Below are 20481 nucleotides of genomic sequence, written 5' to 3' on the forward strand. Positions count from 1 at the left end.
GCAGCAGTGTGGGGACCTTGGCCTGTGAAGGTCACATGGTCTAACCCTATTACATGAGCCCAAGGCCCATCACCAAAATTCCAGGTCATTTGCCTCTGGGAACCGTTCATTTTATTCTCTTAACCACACTGGAAACCAGCTGTAAGTTGCGACAAACAACTTCACCCCATTACCTCAGGTGCCATGCGTATTCCAACTCAAACCACTGTGGCTTGCAGTGAAACTCCCTCTCTGGTTCTCCACCAACTAGCACATGGGAGAAAAAATTCCTAAGGAGCCAATTTGCTAGACCTGCAGTGTCTGTCAAGCCAGGTTCCCATTCCTAACTCAGGGGGGAGGGTGGGCTGCTGGAATGGAGCCAAAAGAGGCTCCACACGGCCCCTGCAGCAGGTTAAATCCTGGGATCTGGCAAATGCTGGCCAATCAGCTGGCCAATGGGTGCCAGAGACCCCTGGGAGAAGGAGCTACCTATTGTCCCTTGGTGAGTGTTTCCCTCCCTTGCTGCTGGGACTCTCCCCCTTTCACTGCCAGCCCCATCAACTTCCCCACCTGTTGATGTGGGTGAGTGGCATTTTAATAATAGAGGTAGGTTAAGGGTTTCCTACCCAGTCTTTGGATTATGGGAATAATTACATGCCAAGCTATGCAAGCCTACAGCCCGCTCTGAATATAACTAACTGGTACTTTGATTTTCCTTGCATGGGGCAGGATTACCTCAACCGTGGCCTGTGACATGGACCTTACCAAGTATCCCATGGATGAACAAGAGTGCATGCTAGATTTGGAGAGCTGTGAGTACGAAAGTCTGAGCACAGCAGTGCCTATAACCTATGTTCTGTTGAAAGCCTACATAGATAATCCTTAGCTTTGTTTCTGTGGGTCAACTTAAATCAATCAAATACAAGGGCTGTTTTCGATTTAGTAAATATAAGGCCCAACCCCAATTCCCTTGATTCCAAGTTTGGACATCAGGTTATAGAGCCCTACAGCACTAGTTCAAAACTGCCATAGTTAGGGTCTGGCTTTTGACTGGAACACCTGGTTGAAAAGGGACCCTGGTGGCTCTGGTCAGCTAAAAATCCGGTTGGTGGTGCAGCTGCCTGCCGTGGCTCCGCGCAGCTCCTGGAAGCAGCGGAGCCATCTTCTATGCATCTCCTCCATCTCCTATGCATAGGGGCAGTGAGGGGGCTCGGCATGCTGCCCCCGCCGCAAGCCAATAGGAGCTGTGGGGGCAGCGCCTGAGGATGGGGCAGCATGCAGAACCACCTGGCCACACCTCTGCATAGGAGCTGGAGTGGGGACGTGCTGCTGCTTCCAGGAGCTGCTTGAGGTAAGCACCGCTGGACGCTGCACCCCTGACACCCTCCCATGCCCCAACCCTCTGCCCCAGCCCTGATCCCCCTCCCGCCCTCTGAACCCCTCAATCACAGCCTGGAGCACCCACCTGCACCCTCAGCCAGAGACCTCACCCCCCCATACCCCAATCCCTTGCCCCAGCCCTGATTTCCCTCCCACCCTCCAAACTCCTCTGTCCCAGCCCGGAGCATCCTCCTGCACTCCAAACCCCTCATCCCCAGCCCCACCCCAGAGCCCACATCCCCAGTCCAAGCCCTCGCCCCTTCCCACATCCCAACCCACTGCTTCAGCCTGGAGACCCCTCCTGCACCTTGAACTCCTCATTTCTGGCCACACCCCAGACCCCACACCCCCAGCTGGAGTCCATACTCTGTCCCGCACCCCAACCCTCTGAGCCAGCCTGGTGAAAATGAGTGAGTGAGGGTGGGAAAAGCAAGCGACAGAGGGAGGGGAGATGGAGTGAAAGGTGGGTGGGGCCTTGGAGGAGAGGAGGGGGAGGGGCGGGGCAAGGGTATTCATTTTATGCAAGTAGAAAGTTGGCAACCCTAGCTGCAGACCAGAACTATAGAACCAAATCCAGCAAGGTGCTGAGCACCCTCCATTCCCATTGGAGATGGAGAATTGGGAGCTTAGGGCTGATCCAAAGCCCACTGAAAACTGTGGGAGTCTTTCCATTAACTTCAGTGGGCTTTCGATCAGGCCCTGAGAGACAAAGCAGAGAGTACAGAGGGACTGAGCCCCAGGGCAAACTTCGGAGTGGGTTTTATTTTCTCTAAGAGAAATCAAGAGGGGCAGAATTCCGTGTGTGTGGGGACTGCTATTGTCACTAGCCCCCATAAAGGTCTCTGTCTTTCCTTGGCAACACCTCACCCCTACACAGGAGTCAGTCACAATCTGGGCCATAGACTAGTGACATTCTATTTAGTGCTTACGTGGGAAACCTGTACAAATTGTGTCTATATTCTACTCAGGTGCCATTCTCCTCCTAATCAGTGTGTAATTCCCATGAGCATTAATGCTTTGGGGATAAATTCACTATTGACTTAAGCAAGCACCACTCAATGACACCAGCGAATTTGGCCATTTGTGGCTACATCAGTGGGAAAGTAGAATCCTGATGTTTCCACAGATTTAGGACTAGCGGAGTACCTAAGCCAGGGCAACCACACTGGGGAGAGCATCAGTCGCTCTCTTTCTTTTATAGCATTGACTCTGTTTTCTAGGCAATTAACCACAATACATTTCATCCTGTCAAAAATAGCAATCTGCAGTTTTACTTATGTAATCAGCAAATGCAGAGGCAGCAGACAATGAACTAGCAATCAATTCACTCTCCTGGCAAGTTTGGCAGGGTTTTTTTTTTTTAATTTAATTTGAGGATTTTTATTTCAGTGCAATAAACATAAGTAGAAATAAAGCCTCTTTAAACAAACATATTAAAGCAAAACCAGAGGAAACTTTCCCCCTGTTGTTTCCACATGCAGGGTTTCCTCTAGGCAACTGCTAACCCAAACCAAGGTGACTGTGTATTCCTATCTTCCTGCAGCATTGGTGTGGTCCATTTTTAGTGCAGTTACAAGATACTTTGCTCTATTTCTATCTAGACAGCCATTTCTCACTAGTAAGAGGATGCTGACAGCAGATTACACATTAGAGAACAGATTCTCTGCTGTGCCTAACTTCTGCTGGGCACAGCAGGGGGGTGATGGGATGCCAGGTGGCTGAGTGTAACTCTCTGATTCCCTGCCTCACCTTGGCCCCAAAGGTACAAGTTAGAGTAGCCTCCATGGATCACCTGACAGCTGGGGATAGCTGCAGTGCGTCACTCTCCCTGCTTGCTTGTCTTTACCTCTAATATGTCCCCTGCACCAGAGTCTTCAGAAAGGGTGACCCAGGGGCCAGATTCACTGACTGTATGCCTGCCCATGACATTGGGATAATCTCCAGTGTTGGGGTTGTGACAAGTCTTTGCTCCATCCGCTTTGCTTGACTGGCACAAAAATATTGGAAGCGGCACCAAATCTACCCATATAGATGTAAAAACACACACTGTTTTTACCTGTGCTATGAGTGAACACCTTAGATGATTCAAATAATTAACAGTCTAATTTACTTTTCACTAATCCTGCTGCTTGATTGCTGTTTTGCAGTTCTGTCAGTTTGGATAATGAAAACATACTACAGTACTCCATTCAGCTTTAATATGTGGTCAGGTTCTCATGCTTTAGCATAATGCTACTGATTGGATTGCAAACAGTGCAAAGGAAATATTCTTTTATTAGTTTATTTTCCAACTGTTTCAATTGGAATGTAAATAAAAACCACTATGACCATTTTCTGTTGCTCTTAGGTTTATTTAAAAGCTTATTTTTAAGTTGTGTTCTCCACTTCAAAGTTCTTCTAAAGCTCTGAACAGTGTAAGCTAGCCTGGAGGGAACACTGTTCCGGCTAGGTCACTGGCAACCTCACTGTTGACAGGACATTGAGTTATCCAGATTGAAACGCAACATGTTTGTTGTGGGATTGAAGACGAGCAGCATGGCAGAGTCGTCTGAGTTTCACTTTGAGCCCATCAATCTTTATTTCCCCCCAAACCTTTGCATTTATTCAGCTTCTTTTGGCAGATGGCTACTCTTCAGAGGATATTGTGTACCAATGGTCAGAAAACCAGGAGGAGATCCATGGGCTGGATAAGCTGCAGCTTGCTCAGTTCACAATCACTAATTACCGCTTCACGAGAGAAATGATGAACTTCAAATCTGGTAACAGACTCTGTGTCTTCATTGCAGGCATGCTGTCAGCCTCCACTATCTGTAACAGACAATCCCCTCTCTTAAGTAACCAGTTTAATGTGTCCATCTGGTTTCCAGTACAATTTTATTTAGCCCGTATCTAAAGAGAGAGAATATTTTTGCTGGTTCCTTGGGTAGCCATTGCAGTCTATTGTGACAAATCCATACCTGTCCTGGGCTTTGTGTTTGCCATAATGCTACACATGGCTGCCAGTCAGCACTTCACAGCAACGGCAGAGCTAGAACTCAGATCCTCCTGCTCTAATTTGCAATTTTGGCTATAGGAGAATCTCCATTATTCCTAATAATATTGTGCTTATGATATCCAGTTGAGCAGTTCTGATTCCATCCACTAGACTAGAGGGTAGTGGTACACATACATACTAGCATGCCTATTGCAATGTTTGTAAAAGCTTGAAGTCATTTCTTCCCTACTGATTTTTGTCCTCTTACATGTACTGTAGTTAAATGCTCATTTATACTGCCCCCTTATCCATCAAGCTCTTTCCCTGTTTGTTTTAAATTAACATGATTTTTAAAAAAAATCTAAATTTAGTATCTGGAGGACTTTCCACAACAGATTATAAAAATCTTAAGGCAGATCACATTTTGAAACAGTGTCATCATTAGAGCAAGGGATTTGGAATCAGGACTCCTGAAATCTATGTTTTGATCTGCTACTGACTCACTATACAACCCAGGCAAGTCACTTGACCTATTCTTAGGACTAACAATGCTGACACTAACTATGGTGCCTTATAGGGGTTTTATGAGGCTTAATTAATGCAAAGCCCTTTGTGACCTTTGAATGAAAGATGATGTAAAAGTGCAAATCCATATCATTACTCTTGTATATTATTTTATTAACTGCGTGATTGTAAAGCCAACCTTCTAACACACAACTTTATATTTGTCCTTTGCCCACTCTTTCCACCAGCGGGTCAGTTTCCCAGGCTCAGTCTCCACTTCCACCTGCGGCGGAATCGAGGTGTTTACATCATTCAGTCTTACATGCCTTCCATCTTACTGGTGGCCATGTCATGGGTTTCCTTCTGGATCAGCCAGTCAGCTGTGCCTGCTAGGGTGTCACTAGGTAAAAAGATTGTGGCATTGGGATCTTGAAATGGAGGACATGTGAAGGCCATATGTTCATCTCCAGTGTGCCATTATTGGAACAGAAGTACATTTATGAATGCTGTGTCTGCACTGGCAAAGCAATAAGTCCTTCAGCGAGTTTTATTCATGCTTTGGTGTCTGTCACTGGCGGATGCTTCTGTCAGGGCAGAATGCGCTAATAAAGGATGGAAAATAAAGGTTTGATGCTGTTATATTGTATCCCTAAGAACAACAGACACTACTAATAAAGAGTCAGTGCTGCAGCCCTTACTCCCACTGAAGTCATGAGTAAGAGGAGCAGATGCAGGTGCTAAGAATAGAAAGTACTCTCCAGGGGTTGTTCTAATGGATCTGTCTATCTGTGTCTGGTAAAAGAAGCCACATTGAGATTTTCAGAGTTGCCTTGGGCATTGGGTGCCCAGTTCAGAAGTGGGTGCCCACATCCCCTAGATAGCTTTGAAAATCTCAGCCAGCTCCTCTCTGGGTAGAAGTTATGGTTTGTTACCATTGGAATGTGTTACAGAACTCTAAGCCAAGCTTCTCATGCTATTCCCTAGGTATAACGACAGTTCTTACTATGACCACTTTGATGGTCAGTGCCCGCTCTTCACTCCCACGAGCCTCTGCCATCAAGGCGCTAGATGTTTACTTCTGGATTTGCTATGTGTTTGTCTTTGCCGCTCTGGTGGAATATGCATTTGCACATTTCAATGCAGACTACATGAAAAAGCAAAAAGACAAGATGAAGGCGAGCAGACAGAGTGGAGAGGTAAGCTGTGTGCTGGTGGTGCCGTGGAAGGCTTTGAAAAACAACCACCCTGCATTATAACCTTGTCTTCAGCCAGAGCAAATATTCCCCTCCGCTGCCCTTTGGTATAGTCATTCCCTGAGTTAATAGCCCCACCACGTGAGTGTTTAGCCCCTGAATGCCACCATGCTGATTGCTGCCTGTTGGCAGTACAAGTCAAAACCAGCTCAGAACAATTACCAGGATACAGAGCCGGTAACCAATCATCTCCATGCCACAAGCCGTTGGGACTGATTCTCATTCTGTTCCTGTGTTTGGGACAGGATGGGGGAATGGGAGGGAAGGGATACAAAGGGGCTTTTAAGCCACATTTGTGTTCCTTGTATTCTGGAGATGTACAGGACCTTTGGAGACATGTTCACCCCTTGGTGTAGATTCGAGCAACCTCAGTGTGCTCTGTTCAAATAGTCCCCAATATGCCCCCCATCACAGGCCAGGAGCAGGGCCAGTGTAGAGCCCTTATGCCAGTTCTACACCAGCCAGGGAGGCCCCACACCCCGAGGGTATTCTCAGGTAGCTGTTTACTTATGGGCCCTTTGCCTGGCAAGAGAACCATAAAAGGGCTTCAGCAACCCTGAGAACCAGGCCCATTGTCTTCAGTGTTGTCCCATGGAGATTAAATTCTCCATTGTGTGCAATGGATTCCAGATAGATCCTATTTTGCTCAGCATGAATACAATTTATGTTCCAAAGCAGACCTATACAACAGGTTGCAAGAACAAAGCCATTGCTTATGTGAAATTCCTTCCTGGACCTCTTAATTCTAGATAGCTCAGTTGTTCCCTTCATGTCCTTTATGTGGCTGATGAAACAGAATGAATTGATTAGGGAAAAATGCTTTTGACAATCCACAGTTTGCAAATTTCCCCCCACAAATCTGCAGGCATGTGAATCCCTGGACTTGATTTTTATTATGATTATTAGTATTTATTATTTTTATTGTTATTAATTAATCTTGCTAAGCTGCTAGCGGATATGATTGATCTGCGCTCTTTACTAAAACCTGCCCAAGAACATCCACAGCCTTACAGGACCCACCCTATGTTTCAGGCCAATCAGTTATTCTTTCAGCTGGGTGACAGTCTCTTTGGAGTGGATCAATACTACTTGTGAACCAGCCCAGGGCTGAGCATGCTGCCTCTGCAGTGCCTCAAGCCCCTGCAATAGCCTAGGGCATGTAAAATTATCAACAGAATTTACTCCTGAGTCTCCTGCATGGCAGAACAGAGCCATTCACAGCTTCCTCAGCCACTGCAAGCATTGGAACAAAGTACTGTCCATCACATTTGGATCTCGGGCAAGGCAGACCATTAGGCCACCTGGCTAGCTCTGATTAAGTATTCTGACTCTCTTCCCATGCAGATTGTCATAAGAGGTTCTTCTCTTTCATTTGCAGATCAATGTGAAGAACGCCATTGTTTTGTTTTCCCTTTCCATTGCTGGCGTGAACCAGGAACTGGCCATTTCCAACCGGCAGCACCGAGCTCCCAAAACCCTACCTGGATCATATGGCTCTGTAGAAGTCGAAACTGGAGAGACGAAGAAGCAGCAAGAAACTAAACTGGAGAAAAAGAGTGGCTTAAAGTCCCTCTTCAAGCCTATTGATGCGGACACCATTGATATTTATGCCAGGGCAGTGTTCCCAGCAGCCTTTGCAGCAGTCAATGTTATCTACTGGGTTGCTTATACAATGTAAGAACAAAAATGTGCTCCCAAGAGGTAAACTGTGGCCCGGAATTATGCTCAGACAGTACAGAGTAACTGAACAACCTGTATCGGTCCATTTCTTGTTGAAGTGCTTTCCAACGCGCTGAAGATATTTCTCGAATGCAGCAGAGTGTATCATTTCTGTTTGATTCTACAATCAACTCCAGCTAAAACTGGGAGAGGGGAGGATTGGCCATTACCAATTTGGTTTGATATATTTGTTATTACTAAACTCTGCCAAACAATCCAAGGATCCTTTGTTCCCCATCTCATCTTGAAACAATTTGTCACGTGTACATATCTTCAGTGAAGGTGCCACCACCAAATCCTAAAGCACAGTAGGATATTTTCCCTTTTCAAAGGTCTGCAGATGACGAGGCTCTGATTTTCCCCACACTCTTGGCATTTCTTTTCTCACAGCAGAGCTAACCTCATGTTTTTACATGGGAGTACCTTTTCTGTGTCATGCCAGTTGTGTGACAGTTCAAGTTTAATGGGGATAGGAAAATGGCAGTGATCTCTACATGTGAAGACGGCAGGATTGAAGTATGGGGAGCAGAGCAAGGCGGAGGGTTTTTCTTTATTTGTCTTGGATAAAGTATTTAAAACACTTTTGATTCTCTTCTTCAGTCACAGCATGAAATAAAATATATTGTATAGAACCTAACTGAATTGTTAATATCCACTGTGTTGCATTTCAGATATAAGCTAAGGAAAGTCTTTCTTTACTGCTTAGGCTTCCTGTATATTGCTACTTGTCCATTTATGGTGCAATTACATTGGCAAAGTGATTTAAAAACACAGGCTGAGCCTAGGGTCCTTGTCCCAAAGGATTTAGGGTAAAATTTTCAAAAGCACTGAAGGGATTAGGAACCTCAATCCCATTTTCCAAAAAGACTTAGGCACTTGGTAACCTAAGTTTCATTGGCTTTCAGTGAGAGTTAGGTACCTAGCAACCATTTGTGCTTTTGAAAATTTCCCTGAGAGGCTTCTAAGTGCCAAAGGTACTTATGAAAAGTCATAATTTTCTCCTAAGTCGCTTAGATGCTTTTGACTATTCTGTCCTGATAGTTGAAGGGGCCTGATCCTGAGAGATGCTGAGTACCCAGAGCTCCTGGTCACTTCACTGGGATTTACAGTAATGGAATCTATGGGTACTCATCCGCTCTCCCTTACTCAGAGCCAGATTCTGTTACCCTTACTTACACTGAGGAGTACTGTTGCCCTTAAGTAATTCCATTGATTTCAGTGGGGTAAGGTGGCATTCACCATAAGTACTGATATCAGAATCTGGCCTTCAGATTAGTAGAATGAACAGGATGAGAGTACAGGCAGAGGAGATATTGTTAGCATAGGAGACCAGCGTAGGAGGCTTTGCAAGTGGAATGGGTTTAGAGGTGGGAGGGACCACTCTTGGTGCCTGGAAAGTGGGAGGGAGTTCCAAGCACAAAGAGAGACACAAAAGAAAATGTGAAGCCAGAGTAGGCGGGGGAGACAAAAGAAGAGGCAAGGGAGCGAGGATGGGAGGGGGTGAGGTTTAGATTAAACAAGAGCACAAATGTACTTGGCAAGGGCAGAGCTGTGCTGGGCCTCGAAGATGAGGAGTTTGAACTTGGCAGTGATTAATACTTGTACTTGCAGTAAGAATGGTGGACACGTTTGATCAAAGTGCAAAACTCTTGTTCCTCTTGACTGACTTCCCTCTGACATGTGGTTTGATTCCACATGACCACGGCTGAAAGATGGAGTGTCCACTTTTTATTTTGAGCCAAGTCAGATTTATAACTTAGAATAAAAATCGTCCAATATCACCAAGGAAGAGAACGTTCTGAAGAAAAATAAATGATCCTGAACGGAGCTATAATTGAAAATATATTCCCTTCATAAATCAAGCTTATGTTCACTTAAATCTCCAGTTTGTCTCAGAATGGGAAAACTTTCTGCCAGCTCTGTGATGGAAGATGCAAACTGACATCAAACCACGGGTGTTCCACAAATCTATCCATCTATCTGGGAAGTTTGGCCTAGTGGATAGAGGACTGGACTGGGACACCTGAGTTCTATTCAGAATTCTTTCACTGGCCTACTAGGTGACCTTGAATAAGCCACTTTACTTCCCTGTGCCTCAGTTTCCCCATCTGTAAGAAATGGGAATAACGATACTAACCTTCGTTGTAAAGTGCTTTGAGATTTATGGGTGAAAAGCACTACAGAAGAGGCAGGAATTATCTATCTATCTTCCTACCTGGTGCTTATCACTGTAGTGTCTGAGGACCTCGGACATTGAATTAAAGCAAGAAAGAGCTCAACAAAGAGACTAGAGTTCTTCAACCTCACCCAGGAGGTTGCTGAAATTTTGTGGGCTTTTTAATGTGTGTGGTTGGGAGAGGGCTTCTCTCTTCGTTTTCTTGGCGGTGGTTGCGGCTGTTGTGGGAAGACCAGGCTTAAAGCATTGCACTGAATTCTGTCTGAAGGCACTGAAGTCTGTGGTCACTATCAGTTCCTCCATAGTGGGAGTTCCAGTTGCTGAGGGGGCTCGACTCCACTCCACTCTGCTCTCACATGCGTGACCTTTGCCACTGACGGGCTCAGCATTACTGTGATAAGTAACTGTGAAGAGCAGAGCGGAATGAAACCAGAGCTCAAGCGTGGTATTAAAATGCTTTTCCTTTAGTAAAGAGCTGCTTCTCTCCTGATCTTGGGCCAACTCCTTGGCCTCCTCTTACATCCCTTTTTGCGCTGCTCCATCAGCCACAAAGCTATGATTGTACTAACCTGGGGGTGCTTGGGGATGATTCAACCTTTGGAAATCCCTGGGATCAAGGCTGTTGTGAAGGTGGTTTAGGGTCACCCTTGCTCCCCCTCAGTCTCAGCATGAGCGTGCAAGTTGAGTATCCAGTCCCTTGTTCTACATCCTGACATGCTGGTAAAGCAATGTCGTGACACAGAAGGCAGAAACCAGTCTCCTGGGGAAAGGTAAGCTGTGAAGCTCGTAGGTCTAAAACATTCTGCCTAGTGCTTTTGATGGTAACACAATAACAGCCCACTTTAGGAAAGTCATTGTGCCTGATTCTCTTCTCCTCTTTTACATGGTGTAACTCATTAAAGTTGGCAGAGTTACACCAGTGTAAAATTGCTGTGAGATCAGAATCAGGCCCAGTGTATTCTGTTGGAATCTCTAACTCTATTAGCTTAATATGTGGCTTGTCCGGTACTGTCTCATTCACACAGAGGAGTGAGATTACAGACTAAATCCAGCGGAGGAAATACTTGAAGCCAACTCTAGTTGAGAGTGAAGCCTGTGAAGAGTCATCCTTGATTTCTGAATTAAGGTTATTAAGGGATAGAGAGCAAAGTACTGGCCCAGCCCCTCTCGTGTGCTGTTGCTGATCATTCAGAGTAATTAGAGAGAAGCAGCTTCTAAAAAGGAGATGACTGATCTAACTTGTACAGAAACTTTCTTATTGTGCTCCTGGCACAAGCTGCTTAGACTAGAGCCAAGTGAATAATTCACAATTAATAAGTTATTGGGTAAATGTAGTTCCTCTTCTGCCTAAAGGATACTCACAATCAAACTGTGAGTCCAGCTGATTTCTTCAAAATATGGATATAGTCAGTGAATTTCTCTATGATTTGATTGTAAATTGTTGAGTTGTGTAGCTCATTCACAGCCAAGCAATGTAACAAGCTGGCATCAGTCTTACAACCTGTAAGGTGCTGGATCTTCCGGCAAAGTGCAAAGATCAGGCCACCCCCTTGTCTCAGGTATGGGGGAACACGCTAGGGGGGAGATGCACCTGGGGCAGTCAGGGTGTGCCATAGGGTGGGAGGGTCTCAGAAGGGAGAACAGGGGTTTCGACTACTGCTATGGAAGCACACAGGTCAGCAGCTCAAGGACCAGACATTTCTATGTTGGAGAGTGGTTCTATGGTGAAGATTTCCTCACCATGTTCTCAGAGAAAGGAATAGGGAAGCCAGCTGCCAGGCAGCCACTTCTGGAGCAGAGCTTGGAAGCATGGATCCCCTATGTAGATCTTAGTTTTGTGCAAATGAGAATCTTCTGGGGGAGCATATTTTTAAGTGGCTTTTAAAATTGCATTTTATGGTGTATGTAGCTCTGTGAATGTGTACTGCACTTCACAAACAGCTCAATCAGCATTCATTTTACTGAACCCTGAATAAAGCACAAGATCAACTAAAGACTGTCTGAGCTTTGCTCATTGCCAGTACACACACCCAGCACAAACAAAACCATGTCACAGACCAGGGAGCAATCACTTCCCTGCCATGGGTCAAACTGTCCAAAGCCTGGGTGTTCGTATCTTTAGAGAACTATTGTATAGATTGGAAGTAGAGCTGGATGACATTTTTCAGCCAAAAAATGTTTTGGTGGCAAATGCAGATTCAGTAACACCAAAACATTTTGTGAATTTGTCTCAGCTTTGCTGAATTGTCCATTTGGAAAAAATTAAATTTGAAAAATCAAATGTTTTGTTTCATCATTTTTCTAAATGAAAAGTTTCAATTCTTTGGTTTGAAATTAATTTTCCATTCAATGTTTCCTTTATTATTCTTTTTAAATCAACATTTTAAAATGGTCAAAACTGAAACAAAACATTTTGTTTGACCCAAAACAATTGTTTTGACTTTCTGCAAGAACATTTTCATTTGCAGTCTGACCCCAAAGAGATTTTATTTTCTGAAAGTGCCAGTGAACTGAAAAAGCCATTGTGTGCCAACTCTAACTGGAATGCCTTTGTGAAGTAGAGGGTGTGTAGGTGTGATTATTCTATAAATTGAAGTATTAATAAGTTTTATAAATTATACAGGAAGATGTAGCTTCCATCTCCTGACAAAATAAACATTCCAGTGAAAGAGAATTATTTTTAAAAGGAGGAAACTGGAACGTAAAAGGGATAATAAAGAAAATCAGAATAAACTCAGGGATTTCATCCCACCCTGAATACTTGCCTCTGCATTGCCTAGGGCCCCATAAAACCCTAATTTGGCCTTGACCACAAGAGGGAAAGTACCATTCTGTATTCATGCATGCTGTCAGAGGGGGACTTGTGTCGATATTTCTATTCATGTTGGAGAACACCTACTGCTTTTTATAAGAGGCTGAAAAGAATTAGGAAGTCATGGGATGAAGGGGGGAGGAGGGGGAAGAACTGCACAATGTATTTGACAAGCAGTGTTTGCAGCACCAGAAACTGTACAATTTGTTAAAAGGTGAGGCTGGGTTTGCCTTGATTGTGTGCAGAAAAGGAAGCATTCATCCAAGTTTAAATAAAGGCTCCCACGACAGTCTTTCCTGCTCCAATAGATAATAGAGTGAAAACCAATTTTAGCTCAATGAGCCTTCCACACACAGCACAACTAAGACTTTTCAGGCTTCCAGTGTTCAGTGTCATTAGACTAAACTAAAACTCTTACCATCAGGAGGAAAACACCATCCCTCTGATTATTTGTTTGGGCAATACTTGGTGCTAGAATAAATAACACAGAAAAACACTGAAAACTACCAAGAATATTTCCATTTAAAAATCCAAAGCCCAAGATCATTTTCTCCCCTATGTTACAGACATTTGATGCATTAGCAGTGATTGAAGGCCTGTTTGATGTTAGTCAAAGAAGGTAGTGCAATGCCAACACAGAAATTACAAAAACAACAAGGAGTCCGGTGGCACCTTAAAGACTAACAGATTTACTTGAGCATAAGCTTTCGTGGGTTAAAACCCCACTTCTTCAGATGCATGGAGTGAAAGTTACAGATGCAGACATAAATATACTGACACATGAAGAGAAGGGAGGTAACTCCCTTATATAGTATATTTATGTCTGCATCTGCAACTTTCACTCCATGCATCTGAAGAAGTGGGGTTTTAACCCACGAAAGCTTATGCTCAAGTAAATCTGTTAGTCTTTAAGGTGCCACCGGACTCCTGGTTGTTTTTGTGGATACAGACTAACATGGCTACCCCCTGATACTTGACACCATAGAAATTACAGAGCTTTCTAATGAAGACTTAATGAATATGCTCAGCTAGAGGGGTTCGGTGGCTTAGTTGCAAAGCACTGTCCTTTGCTCTCTTTACAATTGAAGTTTTAAGTGATAGTCTAAGCCTGAGTGCTACATGGCATATTATAGGCATGATTCTCTCCCTTACACTAGTTTTAGACCACCGTCACTCCATTAACTGCAGAGGAGTTATTCTGAAATCGGAACTTGAACCTGTATCTTAATTCCACATCTGGTTCCTATTTTTATAATGGGACCAAACCAAATACCCCAGAAATCTGAGCTGTTTGAAATCAGGGTCTAAACTATGTGTCTCAGGCCCATCTCTGCTTGAGAAGCAAAATCACACTGATTTATCGCAAAGATTCCATCACATCCTGGTCTAGTAAATGAACAACACATCCGTGTCAACCTGGCACACTGAGCAGCAGAACAGTAGAGGATGGAGGGTGGTCTAGTGGGCTGGCACTGGGAACTCTTGGACCTGATCCCAATTCTGATGCCGCCTTGTTGTGTGATCTGACAGGAAGGCTGTCCCAATGGTTGGCAGGCTAGCCTGGGCTGTGGAACACCCAGGTCCAGTTTCTGCTCTGCCACAAATACCTTGTGTGACCATGGGCAAGTCATTTTGTCTCTCCGTGCCTCAGTATCCCATCTATAAAATGGGGATATGGCACTGCCCTGCCTCACAGAGGTGGTGTGAGGATAAATACATTAAAGAGTGTGAGGCTCAGATACTACAGTGATGGGGACCATATTCGTTCCTTATCTAGACTGGTCTGGGCAAAGCATTTAAGCCCATTGTCCATCCACTATTTTGGTACGCCTCAGGTTGTGGGTGCCCAATTTGAGACATCTAGGTCTTGATTTGCAGAGAGGCCAAGAAACCACTGTTCCCACTGAAGGCAAAGAGAGTTGTGGATACTTAGCATCTCAGAAACATCACGCCCTATGTTGTCCTCAAACTGGACACGTAAAAAGCGAGTCTCTCAAAACTAGTGAAAACTTTTTAACATCTGTAAGGACTCATCTAAACAAGACAGTCGGGCTGATTTAACAAAATCAGGTTCACTATCTGCTTTCGTGGGCACTCTTATTTTAGTGTAAGAATGCCATATATCAATTTTGCTGAAGTCAATTCCTCACAGTCTTATGCTAATTCAGTATAAGTCATTCTGAAACTGAAATAAGAGTGTCCAAACAATTGGTACAAATTTCTTGTGTAGACAAAGGCTAAGTTTTAGAGCCCCTATCTGTCAAAGAGACAGGTTTACATACCTCATTAAAAATATTTTGATGTTAAATTAGTTAAATGTTAGTAAAGCACTTTGAGATACGTAGGAGGAAGATGCTAGGATGTGCAAAGAGCATTTCAGATTTATAATGAGCAGTTTGTATGTTTCAAAACTGCATCACTAGCAATTGTATAATAACCCTGCCAGTGCTCAGTATGGTATTTGCCTGCTCCCAGAATCAGCCTGTTAAGGACAAAAAGTTTTGTATTGTCAATTCCTCTTTAAGAGACATGAGACATAAAAAAACCAAAGGGCTATAATGTGTAAAACGACTGTACATTTTTTAAAATTCTGATTGCTTTCAGACAGTTTTTATAACCTTGCAGTGACCATTAAGCACTAACCAATGCAAAACAAATCACCTGTTAGTTATGATGAGAAGCCTTTATTCCTTTACCCCTCATGAAATCTAGGTGCAATGGGAGCTTTTATAAACAGAAAATAAAATATCACCATATGCTCCTTCCCTATGTTAAGATGCAAGATTTCAAAGCCAGCACATGGAAAGTTAGTTAACTCTACAATTATATTTCCATGCTTGAAAACCTTATGTATCTTAATGTAAATGGGATGCATGTAACTTTTTTAAATGACTTGATTTAAAAAAAAAATCAAGCTGCTCAAAAGTAATTTTTCAATGTCTGAAATTTACAAACTCAGGCCTGCAAGTCCACAGATTCCACCTTGACTTCAGGGAGATCTCAGCACATGAAGGGCTTGCAGGATCAGGCCCTAAACCACAGATTCATTTATTAGTAGTATTTGTTTTACAGGAGCTCCTAGAAACCCTAACTGAGATTGCAACCTCACTAGGCTAGGCTGCATTTCACTTCCAGAAGAAGGATGCTCAACCAAGCTGGACACTGGTGTGAGAGGTCTGGAGTTAAAACCCACAGGAGTTTCCAGTCCCAGCTGAGAGGGCGTCCCTGAGCAGAGCACAGTTGAACATAGTTAGAATCAGAGCCTTTCTAAGGGGACTGGGCTAATCTATCTGTTCAGAAGCAGGATTGTTGGTTTCTTGGAGTCAGGTCAGGGATTGCTAAAGAAAGGTACTCCCTTGCTTACGTTATTTGGTGTCCACAATGAAAGCCGTATGGAAGGAATGGGCTCAGAGATTATGATGGATATGGGCTAGGGGTTGTGTTGTTCTTGGTGTACACAGATGCTGTAAAAATGAACCTGAAAGCACAGAAATGCTTTCTTTGCTTATCCTGGGTCTCCTGTGATGTTTCCTTTCAGCCACTGGACCTGTCAGATTGACTTTAGCCAAGTGAGTTAACTTTTTGTGTGCCTGTGTTTCCTCATCTATAAAATGGGGATAATGGGAGGTTGTGAGATTTAATCAGTGCTTATAAGGTGCTTTGAGATCCCCATGTAAAAGGTGGCCCATTTTGAATATAATGAAAACAACATGTATGTGGTGGTGTGAAAAACAAGAGTGGTAGGACTTTCTACACAGAGATGCAGGTGGAAGGGCATATTTCTTGTGTAATCTCTTTCTAAATGTTGACTCTCCCAACCAATTTAAAAATATTGCTGGCTCTACTTAGTTTTCTTCCTCTCTCTGTTCCTAAGCTGAGGTCTTCAAAAACGGTTTTACAGAGGTATTTCTTGCCAATATTGGCAAGACTTCTGCTGTTGAGCTACTGCCATAGTTATTTATGTTATAGTTAGAAAGCTTTTTCATACTATGTAACCAATTTCCCTTGCTGCAGATTAAGCCATTTATTTTTTATCCTACCTTGAGTGGACAATATGGAGAACAAGTGACCACTATCCTCTTTATAACCGTTCTTAATGTATATTTTAAGACTATTATCTGGTCCCCCCCCCTTAGTCTTCTTTTCTCAAGACTAAACATCTAGTGAAGCCACCTGTGCTGAGGCAAGACCAAGTATACCTAGACATCCCGGATAGGGGTTTGTCTAACCTATTCTTAAAAGTCTCCAATGACAGGGATTCTACAACCTCCCTTGGAAGCTTATTGCAGTGCTTAATTTCTGATTCTATGCCTTCTAAGAAAGTGAATTGTTTATACTCTGCATATGTACAATGCAGATGCACTCAAAAACCAGGTGAACTATGCTGAATAAATAACACTTCACAACTTATGGAGTGAAGTAAAAGGTGTATATATATAGAAACAGGTAAATTCTTTTCACTCTGCAACTAATAAAGATTCCCCCCTACATACTGTTTTGGTGAAACTCCTAGGAAAGAATGTTGATTGAAATGAGTTACTTTGCTCTGTCCTGCACTGCAACAAGACATCTGTGGTGTTCATGCAGGGTATGTACATGATGTACTCAATCCTGCAATCAGACCCTTGTGCCATGTGGAGCCCAATTGATTTCAGTGGGGATCATGTTGGGCACAAGAGCCCACCTGCATGGGTTTGAATGTGGCTAATGTGTCCATTTGTGCCTTTGAAAATCTCCCCCTAAATCATTATTAACCAGAATAGGTTTCTCTAGTATGTAAACAGGTTAACTTTCCTCATCAGTAATCTGTGAAATGAAGCTTGGTCCCCAAAGATATCATTGGTATTCATAGCTCTTGGAACTTACTGATACATTAACCTGTTTTTTGACAGGAACAAATAAGTGTCATCTTAATGTAACTGTTAAACATTATTTGGTCTATTTTAATGTGGGTTAAATAACATTAGTATTCAATCCAGCAAACTGATTTGCAAAGAATTACCATGGTGATTTGTGGTTTTATATATCATCTTGCTAACTCATAGATGATATATGCCTGGCTCTATTTTATGCTACAATAGTCAAATACCAACTCTTTGCAGTATCTGTCTTAGCTTATTGGTATTGGGCCCAATTCTGTTCCCAGTTAAGTCAATGGAAAATTTGCTATTGACTTCAGTGGGAGCAGGATATGTCCCCTTGCTATCATATCATGGGTGGAAGGCTCAGACAATGAGTCCAGGCATGTATAGATCACTCCTTATTCATGCAACGCTTCCTGGGAGAACCCTTTCTTGTGACAAAACTTTATGCAAATATTCGCAATGCAGTGGGGATACTCACATGAGTAAATGTTTGCAGGGTCGAGCCGCAAATTCCATTCATCTTACTCAGCCAGGTAGTCCCTGAATGCTTTTCGGTAATGGAATTACTTGCTTTAGTACGGTGAGTGGGATGGATTTGACCGTTAGTAAGGAGCACAGATCAAAATGCGGCTCCTGCTGCTTGTTCTAGTGATGGGGCCTTGTTGCTAAAGGAGGAAGATATGGTCAATCAGTTTTCATTCTTAGCTGACACTTCATTTCAGACATTTGAAGACCAGGAGGTAGAACTTTGTAGTAGAACAAATGGCCAACTTGCTCCATTTGTCCCTTATTTAGATCTCACTCTGAACCCACTTTGTTCTAATCCCAACTAAATCTTCAAATCCTTGGGGAAATGACTAGTCCTAATCCATCTGAAGATTCTAAATCACATGACATGAGTATAGCAGGACGTGTACTCCTGCTCCATAGATGGAGACTGGCATGTAATCACTATGGTTACTACAAGGACCTTTTCCTAAGCAACTGTATTTACCTTATGAGTTAAGATTCAGAAGAATGCCTTAAATCAAGTAGTAGTCTTTTTTCACCCACAAGGAAATCTTATCAGTCCCATTAAACACCCATTAGTGGCACAGTGCAAGTTAAAGAGAAACACTAGGGGAACCAAAGGAGAAGTGCACAAGAGCTGGGAGGATTAGAAGAGATGAGTTTCCTGGTGGTATACATTTATTTAGAAACCTTCCTGATTCTCGTGTCTTCACCACTACCATGATCACAAAGGAATGATGCTCTACATTTCTATGGTGCCTGTCTTCTGACTTTCTCAAAGCACTTCACAAACAGGTAAATTAGCCGACCCCTGGTACAGGTTAGTGAACCAAGGCACAGAGGGCCTGCTCCATCACCACTCAAGCCAATGGAAATCTCTCATTGAGTTGAATGGAGCTGAGTCAGGCCCAGATAAATCCTCAAATGTATCTCAGATCAATGGGAGTTAGGCATCTAAATACCTTTGAGCATCTGGGCCTAAATGCCTAACTCTGTTCTCATAGCAGTGCAACTCTGACTGCAGTGGGTTACTTACCACTCTGCCAGGTGATGCAGAGGAGAATGAGGCTCTGAGGGCCAGCTTTTTAAAGGCATTTAGGCACCTAACTCCCATTGATATTGAGAGGAGGTAGGCACCTAAATACCTTTAGAAACATGGCCTTATGTGACTTGCCAAGGTCATATGGCAAGTCTTCACTCAGCTGGGACTAGAACACAGAAGTCCTGCCACCCAGTCCCCAGAGCTAACCATTTGAACACATTCTTTCGTTTTCCTTTTTTTCTGAACTTTCCACTTGATATGTAACAGTCTCTTATATGGAGAAAGCCAGACCTAAATGAATGTTAAACTGACTCTTAAGCTACCAAAATTAGTAGAGTACTTTAGCTGATTTAAGTGAATAAGCAAATGCATCTGAATATCCTAGCTGAGTTGCTTGCTAATGAATACATCAAACTGCATAGCTTAATAATTAAAAATTGTATAAAATGCCAGTTCATGATTTTCATGTTTATTTTTCTTCTTCTCATACCCATTGCAAAGGGGAGATGAAAACCTTGAATATAGCAACAAAATTTGTACTTCAAAATTACAAGAGTGGATACATACCTTATATCCGCTGATTCATCCCCTTCTCTTTAAAGCTGGGCAATGGGGTCTGTGTTCATAAAGTGATGTTTTTCTTTCAAAGGAAAAGCCTCTTTATAAACAAGGAGCAAGTCCTTGGGGGGAAATAAAAATGATCACAGTCAAAGCTGGGGATGAGGGAGGGGAAAACGTCAGTGGTGGGGAGAGAGGAAAAGGGGGTGAAACTCCTTAGGTGTAGAGAAAAAAGGCTTGAGTCATGGTTACTGTGCTAGCTAAGTGCACCTCTGTCCGCTTTCTGGTCTCTGAGTGTTCCCCTCAGGGGTCAGGTCTCATGCTTTTTACCGATCCTGGGGTGAAACTCCACAATTCTTCCACTCTTAGATCAGGCCCAGGTCCCGGTATCCTGTGTATCAACAATACTTATAACACAGGCACCGACTTTCCACTGTGCCGGGGGGTGCTTGACTCTGCCTAAGGCCCCACCCCCACTCCACCCCTTCCCTCAAGGCTCCACCCCCACCCTGCCTCTTCCCACCCCCACTCCACCCCCACCCTGCCTCTTCCTGCCCTGTTCCACGCCCTCCCCCAAGTGTGCCATGTCCTCACTCCTCCCCCGCCCACCCTCCTGCATGCTGCCAAACAGCTGATTGCGGTGGGCTGGAGGCGTGGGAAGGGAGGGGGAAGCACTGATCGGTGGAGCCCACCAGGGGGTAGGAGGCAC

The 20481-nt window shown here is 43.7% G+C and overlaps 1 protein-coding gene and 1 long non-coding RNA gene across 3 annotated transcripts in view; one reads left to right on the forward strand and one right to left on the reverse strand.

Moving 5' to 3' along the window:
* Positions 1 to 11979, forward strand: part of GABRD (gamma-aminobutyric acid type A receptor subunit delta) — a 28593-nt gene extending 16614 nt beyond the window's left edge. Inside the window, exons 5-9 of one of the 2 annotated variants that reach the window (XM_048825066.2) lie at positions 709 to 791; positions 3981 to 4118; positions 5086 to 5136; positions 5822 to 6033; positions 7469 to 11979. In XM_048825066.2, the coding sequence (XP_048681023.1) occupies positions 709 to 791; positions 3981 to 4118; positions 5086 to 5136; positions 5822 to 6033; positions 7469 to 7768 (784 nt within the window). In that variant the 3' untranslated portion in view covers positions 7769 to 11979. Of the gene's footprint in view, positions 1 to 708; positions 792 to 3980; positions 4119 to 5085; positions 5242 to 5821; positions 6034 to 7468 lie in introns of both variants that reach the window. The other variant, XM_048825065.2, reaches the window with a different exon arrangement.
* A 1236-nt stretch (positions 11980 to 13215) lies between these two features.
* LOC142069528 (uncharacterized) lies at positions 13216 to 20113 on the reverse strand. The gene is made up of 3 exons (XR_012665396.1): positions 19782 to 20113; positions 18141 to 18327; positions 13216 to 13268 (listed from the first exon to the last, which is right to left on the reverse strand). It is a non-coding gene; the product is annotated as an uncharacterized LOC142069528 (long non-coding RNA).
* Between the last annotated feature and the right edge of the window lie 368 nt (positions 20114 to 20481).

The sequence above is a fragment of the Caretta caretta genome, chromosome 18 (assembly GCF_965140235.1).
Source record: "Caretta caretta isolate rCarCar2 chromosome 18, rCarCar1.hap1, whole genome shotgun sequence".
NCBI classification, from domain to species: Eukaryota; Metazoa; Chordata; order Testudines; family Cheloniidae; genus Caretta; species Caretta caretta.